Source organism: Humulus lupulus, chromosome 7 (genome assembly GCF_963169125.1).
Source record: "Humulus lupulus chromosome 7, drHumLupu1.1, whole genome shotgun sequence".
In the NCBI taxonomy this organism is placed as follows: Eukaryota; Viridiplantae; Streptophyta; class Magnoliopsida; order Rosales; family Cannabaceae; genus Humulus; species Humulus lupulus.
This window is the reverse complement of record NC_084799.1, coordinates 3,639,571-3,651,577: the sequence shown is the minus strand read 5'-3', so window position 1 is coordinate 3,651,577 and position 12,007 is coordinate 3,639,571. Positions and strand designations below refer to the sequence as shown.

The 12,007-nt window shown below is 34.5% G+C and overlaps 1 protein-coding gene across 1 annotated transcript; it reads left to right on the top strand.

Moving 5' to 3' along the window:
• The first annotated feature begins 386 nt into the window (after positions 1-386).
• Positions 387-5,968, top strand: LOC133790360 (linoleate 13S-lipoxygenase 2-1, chloroplastic-like). Its single transcript, XM_062227968.1, has 8 exons — positions 387-828; positions 1,147-1,424; positions 1,972-2,209; positions 2,393-2,719; positions 2,808-2,893; positions 3,652-3,762; positions 3,885-4,186; positions 4,698-5,968. Exons 1-8 carry the CDS (start codon positions 447-449, stop codon positions 5,722-5,724), a joined length of 2,751 nt encoding a protein of 916 aa, XP_062083952.1. The 5' UTR covers positions 387-446; the 3' UTR covers positions 5,725-5,968.
• Positions 5,969-12,007: the final 6,039 nt, after the last annotated feature.

Here is a 12,007-nt window from a genome sequence, read left to right as displayed (position 1 = left end):
AATTAATCCACTTAAAACGTGGTGATTAAATTTGGTCATGGAATAACTTTCTGGTAATTCAATCCTACACGAGTTTTATTTTTACATACTTTGCATTCAACTTTGTAATGATCAACTTCCACTATATAAAGAGTAAGTGTTACGTATACGTATATATATATATAATTAAAATTTACACATGCATGCATTGTTGGTAAGACAAAATCGATCTTTTATTATTTTTTCATTCTTGGCAACATAAAATAATACAAAAATATCTCGATATTATACATATTGGATAATATTATATATTTCATGTCTCTATCTATACATAGAAATGTACACACCTAAACTTTTACTATATAAAGAGTAGTAGACTAGAGTTATCATCTTCAACTTATTCATCCAAATATTTAGTATATTGATAATATATAGAGAGAGAGCCAAAAAAAAAAAAAAAGATCACGATGATGCCCCAAGTGAGCCAAACAAGGCCTGCCCAAACGACATCGTTTTTGAGGTCGTTGAATCACCAAAAGTCATTATTCCTTCATGGAACGAGTGAGAACATAGGCTCACATAGTAGTAACCCCTTGGTCTCAGTTGTCTCAAAGAGCCAAAAGAGTAGTACTAGGGTTGGAAGTAGCAGACGTTTACTCACTCCAAAAGCTCTTTTGATTGGGAACATCATTAACAAGTTAACTTCCAATGTTACACTTGTTTTGACTGTGTTACCAACCATTGGAGGGGTTTTGACTAACGTTGGTGTAGGAAAAGGAATCGATGATGCTAAAGACTTGCTCGGCCATTCACTCCTCATTGAGCTCGTTAGTGCTGAGCTCGATCCTAGTAAGTTTCAATGGTCACTAGTTCGGGCCTTTTACGATGCTTTAAAAATGACATAGAAAAGTTATTACGTCGAATAAAGATTTATGTCATATATTTTTATGATTTGTGTACGTAAGTCTTGTACCTGACTATGTTATAGTTATTGGTGCTCGATTGACCTAAATTTTCTAACTTTATTTTTTATCTCCTTTGTGTATGTAGTGTTTAGAAAAATGAGAATAAGTGATTTGATTGTATGTTCATTTATGGTGCTCTTAATTATTATGTATTTTTTTTTTCTAAAATTAATTAATAATGTTATATGTTTTGTATATGAAGAAAGTGGATTGGAAAGGAAGAGGATCAGAGGGTTCGCACGCAAAACGAGTATACTAGATATTGGAGAGGCGACCTATGAAATAGATTTCGATATTCCAAAGGATTTTGGAGAACTTGGGGCTCTTTTGGTGCAGAATGAGCATCACAAAGAGATGTATCTCAAAGACATTAAGATTGACGGTGAAGGTTTGCTTAATGGGGCCGTTACTATCAATTGCGAATCTTGGATTCATTCCAAGTACGATAATCCTCAAAAAAGAGTATTCTTCACCAATAAGGTACGTACATGTGTACATTGACGAACCTAAATAGGTCGTATATACATACCCTCATTAAAGCATTATATCTAAGATATATAGAGGGAGCGACTACAATGCATTTCCTTTTTTTGCAATATCGGTGCATCTTTTTTCTATTTTCGGCACCTGGATAGATATAATCTCATTTTTTATATGAAGATGTACATTATTGCCATCTAGAACATCCTACAAATTTTCAAGAAATTCTGAATAAATTATGGTATTGAAAACATGGTCTAAAATGTCTGTTGCACGCATGCTTGTTTTTTTGTGTACGCGTGTAAAATTTGACAGTTTGAACCCTATTTTTGGCTTCGTAAACTATTCAAAATTTCTTAAAATTTTGTAACATATTCTAAATACCTACAATGTACAGCTTTATATAAAAAAATTTGAGATTATATCTATTCAGGTGTTGAAAATAGAAAAAAAAATGTATCGGTGTTGTAAAAAAATAAGATGCTTTGTAGTCGGTCCATATATATATGAAAGTATATTAAAATATTTGATCTGTTTTGGTACGTAGTCATTCTTGCCATCGAATACTCCAAATGGGTTAAAAAAGCTGAGAGAAGAGGATTTGAAAAGTTTGAGAGGAAATGGTAAAGAAGAACGCAAGAAATTTGAAAGGATTTATGATTATGATGTGTACAACGATCTTGGGAGTCCTGACCTAATGTCGAAACTCAAAAGGCCAGTTCTTGGTGGCAAAGAACACCCTTACCCTAGACGTTGTAGAACTGGCCGACGCCCCTCCAGATCAGGTTACCAATACTATATACATACTTAAAATAATAATTACAAAATAAAAAATAATTTTGTATAAAATTAAAAATCGAGGGTAACATTAATACATTGCACTAATAACAATATATCACATTCAGAGTGGTGTTGAACACTCTTAAAGTGTCGTTATCTTATCTTATCGAAAAATGAAAATGATACAGATCCAAATTCGGAGTCGAGACTATCGAAGGACATACTTTTCTATATTCCTCGAGATGAAAACTTCTCAGAAGTGAAGCAAGTAACATTTGGAGCAAAGACATTGTTCTCAGTTTTGCATGCAGTGGTGCCATCGCTCGAGGGATTGTTGGTTGACAGAGAAGGGTTTCCACATTTCACAGCCATAGACTCACTCTTCGACGAAGGCATTAAGATTCCTGCTAATCATGACAACCAAAGCCTTCTCAAATCTGCCTTACCAAGATTAGTCAAGGCTGCCTCTGATGTCGACGATGTTCTACAGTTTGTGCCTCCTGAACCAATGGACAGTAAGCACATTTTCATTTTCAACAATTTAATTAATTAATATATATTATTATACTTTATCAATGACTTAAATTTAATTATTATTTTTAGGGGACAAATTCTTTTGGTTAAGGGACGAGGAATTTGGAAGGCAGACTCTTGCTGGTCTTAATCCACATGGCATTCAATTGGTTACGGTAATTTAAAAAAAAATAAAAATAAAAATTATCAATTTTTTTAATTGTTATTATTTAAATATAATATTTGTGATGTCTTTTTAGTTTGGATGGGATTTTAAATCGTGTTATAATCTATTGATGTGTGGAATATTTAAAAAAAAAAAAAATATATATATATATAATTTAATGTTTCAAGTAATTAATTGGTTTTTATATGAATTTTATTTTATTAAAGGATAACGTTTTTTTATTATTATCTTGATCATATTAAAAATAGGAAAAAGAAACAAATATTCCTTAATTATTACAGTAATTTTTTTTGACAGGATAATTTATTGTTGTTGATGGGATCAAATTTGAATTTATATCCTCATTTACCATGAACTTGTCGTATCTTATAAACTTCTACGTTGTTTTTGGGCTGTAATTTTTATGATTGATGTCGTTTTTCAGAAAGTATTATCGTTTCTACGTTTAATGTCGTTTTTTAAGAAATATTGTCGTTTTACTTTTGATTTCTTTCGTAATGAAAATTGTCGTGTTTTACTTTTGATGTCGTTCTTTTAAAAATTGTCGTTTTTAATTTTAATTTTTTTTATGTTGTTCGACTTGTAGTATTGTCTTATATTGTTATTAATTTTTTTGTTTGTTTTACATTTGATGTCGTTTTTGAGTAAAAATAAAAAAGTCATGGACGTCATTATTAACTAGTAAAAATAATAATTTGGTTTAGAAAAGTTAATTATATATATATGTGTGTGTGTGTGTGTGAACAGGAATGGCCACTAAAAAGTAAACTCGATCCAAATGTGTATGGCCCAGCAGAATCAGCAATTACCAAAGAAATTATTGATAAAGAGATAAAAGGTTTCATGACTGTTGAAGAGGTATATATATATATACATGTATATACATTCCTGTAGTTTTTTTCAACCACACTGACCTCTAATATTTCATCACACTAATCAACTATATTTGTATAAATAATTTATGATAATAATCAATTCAGGCAATAGAACAAAAGAAGTTGTTTATGCTAGACTACATGGATTTGTTATTACCATTCGTGTCCAAAGTAAGAGGACTCGAAGGAACAACATTGTATGGATCACGAGCATTGTTTTTCCTAACCGATGAAGGCACACTAAGGCCTTTGGCCATCGAGCTCACTCGACCACCTATGGATGAAAAGCCACAATGGAAGCAAGTCTTCACACCTACTTGGAATGCCACTGGTGATTGGCTATGGAGGCTTGCCAAAGCTCATGTTCTTGCTCATGATTCTGGTGTTCACCAACTCGTTAGTCACTGGTATATATGTACTAGTTCAACTAAAGGGTTATATAATATATATATATATATATTGTTTTTTGACAATTCTTCTATAGTGCTTCACTTTAAGCCCTATCGGTAGGGCTCTCAGTATTCGGTGCGACTTTTTTTATGACCGTGTATATTATAGCTATTTAGAGCATTCTGCAAATTTTCAGAAAATTTCAAATAGTTTACAGGACCGAAAACTAGGTTCAAATATGTTGTTTTACATGCGCATAAAAAAAATTAGTCACGCGTGCAACATGTTTGAACCTAGTTTTCGGTACTGTAAACTATTCAGAATTTTCTGAAAATTTACAGGATGCTCTAAATAGCTACAATATACACGGTTATAAAAAAAAATCGCGCTGAAAACTGTTCACAACCCAACACTGAAAGCCCTGCCGGTAAGACTTAAAGTGGAGGCCCAAAAGGAGAATTCCCCTAGTTTTTTTTTACATAATATAAGTTTCTTGACATTAATTTTGTGTTGTGTTTTATTTTTTAGGCTGAGGACACATTGTGTGACAGAACCATATATAATAGCAACAAAAAGGCAACTCAGTGCTATGCACCCCATATTTAGATTGTTGCTCCCTCATTTCAGATACACCATGGAGATTAATGCACTTGCTCGTCAACAACTGATCAATGCAAATGGCATAATTGAAAGCACATTCTCACCTGGTAAGTACTGCATGGAGATCAGTTCTGCTGCCTATGACCAAATCTGGCGGTTCGACCATGAGGCCTTGCCAGCTGATCTTATTAGCCGGGGGATAGCTGTTGAAGACCCTAACTCTCCACATGGGCTTAAGCTGAACATTGAAGATTACCCTTTTGCCAACGATGGTCTCCTCATCTGGGATGCCCTTAAACAATGGGTTACTAACTATGTGAACCATTATTACTCGAGTGCGAGTGATGTGCAGTCAGATGTGGAGTTACAAGCTTGGTGGACAGAAATTCGAACAGTTGGCCATGCAGACAAGAAAGATGAGCCATGGTGGCCTAAACTTGAGACACCAGAAGACCTTATTCAGATTCTCTCGACCATAGTTTGGGTGTCATCGGGTCACCATGCAGCTGTGAACTTCGGTCAGTACACGTACGCAGGCTACTTCCCTAACCGAGCAACAATAGCAAGAATCAACATGCCATCAGAGGACCCCACTGATGAAGAGTGGAAATACTTCATTGATAAACCTGAAGGAACCCTTTTGCAGTGCCTACCTTCGAAGCTCCAAGCTACTAAAGTAATGGCGGTTTTGGATGTGCTGTCTACTCATTCACCCGAAGAAGAGTATCTTGGGGAGAACTTGGAGCCTTCATGGGCTGATGATGCTTACATAAAGGCTTCTTTTGAACAGTTCAATGGGAGACTGAAGGAGATTGAAGGGATTATCAATGAAAGGAATGCTAACCAAGAGTTGAGGAACAGAAATGGAGCTGGGATTGCACCCTATGAGCTTTTGAAGCCATATTCACAGCCTGGTGTGACTGGAATGGGTGTTCCTTACAGTATTTCTATATGAAAACAATCAATAGTATCAAGTATAATAAGACCAGGCCAAAGGGGTTGAAGAGTCATATAATGGTGTGACTAGAATTGGTTTGATTCCATTAGTGTATTTCTATTTAAAAAACAATCAATAGTAATGTCAAGTAATAAGATGAGGAAAAAGGGGCTGCAATTGCATACATGCATGCATATTTTCCATTTGAAATAAGCAATAAATAGTTTTTGTTTCTCATATTTATTGTATGTTTTTTCTAATTGGGGGTCTTGCTTCTGCCTATTTTTATTAACTTTTTTTTCTTCCAAACACTGACTTTTACTTAGTTAAATGATTTTGATGTTTACTCCTTATTGCAGTAATTTTAATGTTTTTGAAATATTAATTGATATAGTTCTTTTTATTCTCTATATTTTATGAAGTAATTTAAATTAAATATTTAATTTTTTATTTTATCAATTTGAAATTAATAATATTTAATTTCTATTATAATATAAATATAAATTTATTTATTTATTTAATTTGAATTAAATATAAAACAATAGAATAAAATTAAAACACTTATATTAAACATATAAATAAAAACATAAGAGTACATTTGCTTAATCAAAATAAAGAGTTGTCTTAAACATGAAAATATAATAGTCCATAGTAATAAAATTCACACATAAGTCCTATTGACTCGGTGCTCCAACATCGGCATCATCAGGTGGTGGTGGGGCACATTGAGATCCCGGGGTGATACAATGAGTCCGAATGTGCTCTTCTAATTGTCGAACATGCTCTCTCATCTCAGACATCTCTTCATCTCTAGTTTGTAGATGATCAATAGTAAATGGAGTTCGGTCCCTTATGTTAAGGATACATCCATATCCTTTCTAGTGCCCACGTCGTTTTCCGAAGATAGTATGTACCAAAGATAAGTCGTCATCTTCAGGCGCACTTGAAATTAGTGTGGAACTCTTAGTATCAGTTGTCTGTGTCTGCTGTGTGTCGCGATATGCACGCAATTCCTCCTATGATACAATATATAATGTAATTATGTATTGTAAACAAACAATTAAATTTTTGAAAAATGTTTAAAAAAACTTAACGTACCCAAGTTTTTTTGGCTGTCTCTGTCACCCACCCTGAGCCTGATTTATGGTGAGTATCCATCCAGCTATCCGGGATAGGCTCAAGTTGCCTAGTCTCTAAATTGCGCTGTCACGTACATATATTTTTATAAACTTAATAATTACACATAAATAAGAAAAACAAACTTAAAAATAATTAATTAACTAACTTTTTTATAGCGCAGTACTGTGATTGACTGAGAACCTCCATAGCTAAGCTCTTTTAGTTTCTTCCTATTTTCCTTGTTGACCCCAGAACGTTTATGCAAAAAGTTATCGTTAGTAATATATTTAATTAAGATAGTTAAGTTTAGCAAGAAATTAATACCATAATTTCTGGGAGTCAGAAAAATTCAATGGCTTTTTGCCACTGCGTATCTGTGCAACCACCATAACGGTTTTGTGGCCCATTAATCATTAAATGTTCTTTAATATCGTACTTCCAGTCAGAATACTTTTTAGCACACGATGTATCAATGCCTCTCAAGATCCCAGGCATGTGCCATTGTCCATATCTAGTACACCCGATATCAAACAAATCATCCTAATTTACAAACATTTATTAGTAAACATGATATATAACCTAAAATTAGAATTAACATAAAAATACATAAACTACTTACCTCCAGATGTGCAAGTATTCTTTGTTTCGAGACATTTGGTACTTTTGACCATTGATGACAGTCTGGACAAGTAATCCCAACTCTCTTGAGAAATTTGAGCTGTAATCTCCGATCTCTTTATATGTTCTCCCTTGGACATCCCACTCGAGAGGGAGAGGACGCCCCAACAGTTCCCTTTTTTTTCGCGTGTTCAACCCTTTGTGGCGTCCACATTTGTTTGGAGGCGCTATTGTATGCAAATTTAATATGGATTAATTGTTAAAATTTAAGGAGTATATCAATGTGTAAAGTATTACCTCGTTCACAATCAGCTGGGATATCTGACGGTCCACGTGGAGGATCGCATCCTCCACCATCACCCCTGTGAGATCGAGCAATAACATCAGCCATATCTGTCAAATTAATCGATATTGTCAAGGATTACATTTATGCTAAACATAATAACTATAATAATCAATTATTGTTAAAAATAATTACTTCAACATATTATAAAATTACCACTTAATAATCACTATAATAATCTTCACTATCATCATCGGTTTCTATGTGTTCATCTTCCTCTTCCTCTTCATCATCTTCATATTCAACTTCCTCCTCCTCCTCCTCCACTTCCTCTTCCTCTTCCTCCTCCCTCTCCTCCTCAATTGAAACATTATCTATCTCAACAAATTGTAATGGAGCCCCTGTACGTTCAAAGCTGATTTGTGGCAACGGTCCAAGATCAATGAATAATTGGAAATTAGAGGAACTAGTGTCGTGCATAACATCTACTTCTACATCCTCCGCTTGTTCTTCAACTAGTGGGATGTCCCACACATTTCTGTGATGCACTTCTTGGACGACTTTCCAATGAGGTTTATTTTTAAGGTCATCAATGTAGAAAACTTGGTTAGCTTGAGTTGCTAAGATAAATTTATCATCTTTGAAGGCCTCCGAACTGGTTTTGATACTCGTTATGTTTTGCTCAAAATTTAGTCTTGAAGACCGATTAGTGTCAAACCATTTGCACTTAAATAATACAACAGAACAACCAGAAAGATATGACATCACTAAAACTTCTTCCAGCTGGCCGTAACAAGTATTATTTTCGACTCCCGCTACAGAGACTCCACTATTTTGAGTTTTTCGATTCTTGTCCCTGTCATAACACAAAAATCTTACTCCATTTACAACACACCCAGAGTATAACACAACGCGAGTTGAAGAACCGTTTGCTAAAGAGATTAATTCTTCATGTACTTCCAAGGAACCTGTTTGTCAAAGATGATAAATCTTATTATAAAACCAATTAGGAAATTCCTCTCTATGTAATTGGTCTAGGTTTTCAACACCTCTAGTCTGTAGAATTACCATATGCTCTCTACAACAAACAAAAACAACAAATTTAAGAGTTACTAATAAATGTTATAATAAACATGCAATAAAATGATGAACTACTTTAATTATTTACTGAAGATATGGCAAGATCTCATTGCAGTTATTAAGAATATACCAATCCACTGTTTTCTTCACTTCATCTTCCAAAATTGTCAAGGATTTCTTACCAATTGGACGACCCTGAGATCGAAAGACTGACATCTTTTTAAGTGATGGATCAACATCTACATTTCGGTCTGGACGATTGAACTTTGTTTCAACTCCTTTCAAGTACATGGAGCAAAATGTTAATGCCTCATCAACCACATATCCTTCTGCTATTGACCCCTCTTGACGTGCTTTATTACAGACATAATTCTTCAACTTTTTCATATACCTTTCAAAAGGATACATCTACCTCATGTGAACCGGTCCTCCAAGTGTTGCTTCTTCCGATAAATGTATTAGTAGATAGACCATGATATCGAAAAAAGCAGGTGGGAAAATATTTTCTAACTTGCAAACAATCTCAACAATTGAAGTTTTGACTTTTTCTAAATCTGAGACTTTTAAAATTCTCGCACAAATGAGCTTGAAGAAAGTGCATAACTCAATAATAGTTCTACTTATCGATTTCTCTAGGAATGCATGCACACAAACAGGAAAAAGGCGTTGCATAATGATGTGACAATCATGCGATTTCAAACCAGTGATCTTATTGTCATTATCAATCACATTTTTCCTTAGGTTAGATCCAAAACCATCTGGAAACTTCTCTGATTTAAGAAATCGACAAAACTTTTGGCGATCTTCAACAGTGAAAGTGAATTTGGCCGCAGACTTTTGTATCCCACCATTCAACTTCCTCAGCTGTAACTCTGGTCTCATCTTCATCTTCTCCAAGTCTACTCTGGCACTAACTGTGTCTTTGGTCTTATTCTCCAGCCTAACTATTGTGCCTACTAAACTGTCGCACACATTTTTCTTAACATGCATAACATCTAGATTGTGTCGCAACATTATGTTGGCCCAATGTGGGAGCTCAAAAAATATACTTTTTTTCCGCCAACCTACTTGCTCTTTTGTACGCTTTCTTTTTTGGCCACCACAACTCACATGCTTACCAGGAAGAGAATCAGGTATAAAACCCATTTGTGTGAACATTTCTTGCATGGTTAATGGCTTTGGTGGTAGTCTTTTTTCAACGACACCATATGTCTTCTTGTACCTTCTAATGGAATGTTTGATTGGTAAAAAATGTCTATGGCCATAAAAAGCAACCTTATTTTGTAAACGAATAGATGGTGTTGCCACATTGCAAGTAGAGCAAGCATGATAACCTTAGCCAGTCCATCCAGAAAGGCTACTCTTTGCTGAGTAATCATTTATAGTCCACATCAAAGCTGCTCGAAGAGTGAAGAAACTACCATCGACTGCATCTCGAGTCTGTACACCGGTCACCCATAATTCTTTTAACTCATCAATCAATGGTCTTAAGAAAACATCAAAATCTTTTCCTGGCGAATGAGGCCCCGGGATTAATAAGCTCAACATGAAATTAGTTTCTCTCATGCACAACCATGGTGGCAAGTTATATGTCGTCTACACAACCGGTCACATACTATAAGAAAGACTCATATTACCAAAGGGATTGAATCCATCTGCAACCAATCCAAGCTGCACATTCCTGGGTTCCATTGCAAACGTTGGATTATTTCAGTCAAAGTCCTTCCAAGCTTTCCCATCAGCAGGATGACGCAATACACCATCTTCTTTTATACGTTGCTCGTGATGCCATCTCATATGTTGAGCAATGTGCCTCGATGCATATTTTCGCATTAACCTAGGGGTTAAAGGAAAATAGCGCATCACTTTATGAGGCACTTTCTTGCCCTTGGTGTTCTTGTCCACCCACCGATCCTCCCCACAATTAGGACATTTGCTTTTTCCAGCATGTTCTTTCCAAAACAGTGCGCAATCATGCTTGCAGACATGGATTGACTCGTAGCCCAATCCAAGTTTTCGCAACAACCTTTTCACTGCATAATGCGATTTTGGAAGCTTATTTGGGGCTGGAAATGCATCATGTAACAACTCCAGTATTCCATCAAATATTTTGTTGGGAATTTTGCCCAACACTTTGAAATGCATCAATTTCACTAGGAAATTCAATGATGTGTAATTTTGACACCCGGGGAACAAGGGAGCCTCGATCTCAGCAAACAAATCGTTATAATGTTGCCCACCCCTGTAGTCTGCTGTAGGTATCTCTTGATCGCGCTCATGCTCTTCATATTCGTCATTGTCATTTTGCATAACATCATTGAGAACATCCATCATTTCATCTTCATCATTTTGATCTATCACTTTCCTCATTGGTATTATTTCATCCTCTCCATGCCAATGCCAATTGGTATATTTCTGTAGAAAATTATTTACAAATAGATGATTTTCTAATACATCAATTGTCTGAAATTCAACGTTGACACACCTCCTACACGGACATTTCACCAATCCTCTTGAGTCAGCGCACTGCCGAGCTCTCTGGAGAAAATCCATCACACCAGCCTCATACTCATCGGATAATCGGTCTGTCAAATTAATCCAGCTTTTGTCGATCAACATTGTATGAATGTAGCACTGCACGGAACACTAATCATCAAACTTACAATCAATTTGTGTGTGTGTCCTAATTCAGAGAGAGGCAAATTTAAGAGTCTTCAATGACTCACCCTCTCTGAACGAGTCTAAGATATCTAATTATGCTGTTTTATGATATCTAACTGTAATATATATTTGAGTGTAAATATTATTAAAATTATTTAATTTTGACATATTTTTTTCTAACTTAAAATATTAATTTTAATTTTAATTACAAAAATAGTGAAAATTATAAATGTTAATTAATGATTTATTAAATTAAATTTTATGCTTTTACTTTATTGAATAATTTAATTAATTTTCACACAATTTCTAGGATTTGGTTAAAAGTTATTTAATTACTTTATGATTCTTTTTACTAAACCTATTAAAATTTTTATTTAGTGCTTTTATTAATATTCACAAAATCTCTAAATTTTACAATTCTATGTAAAATTCGGCAGCATAACGACTGTATTGTCATCTATCCCAAAATTTAAAAACATGCAAATAACACATAAAAAATATCCAGTCCCAGATCATGCAGAGAGCAATACAAATACATTT

What these genes read in the sequence shown, in the direction of transcription:
- LOC133790360 (XM_062227968.1), top strand. Translation starts at nt 447, where the DNA reads ATGATGCCCCAAGTGAGCCAAACAAGGCCTGCCCAAACGACATCGTTT. An exon ending in TAGTGCTGAGCTCGATCCTA is followed by an intron (nt 829 to 1,146) that starts GTAAGTTTCAAT and finishes TTGTATATGAAG; the next exon opens with AAAGTGGATTGGAAAGGAAG. An exon ending in GCCTCCTGAACCAATGGACA is followed by an intron (nt 2,720 to 2,807) that starts GTAAGCACATTT and finishes TATTATTTTTAG; the next exon opens with GGGACAAATTCTTTTGGTTA.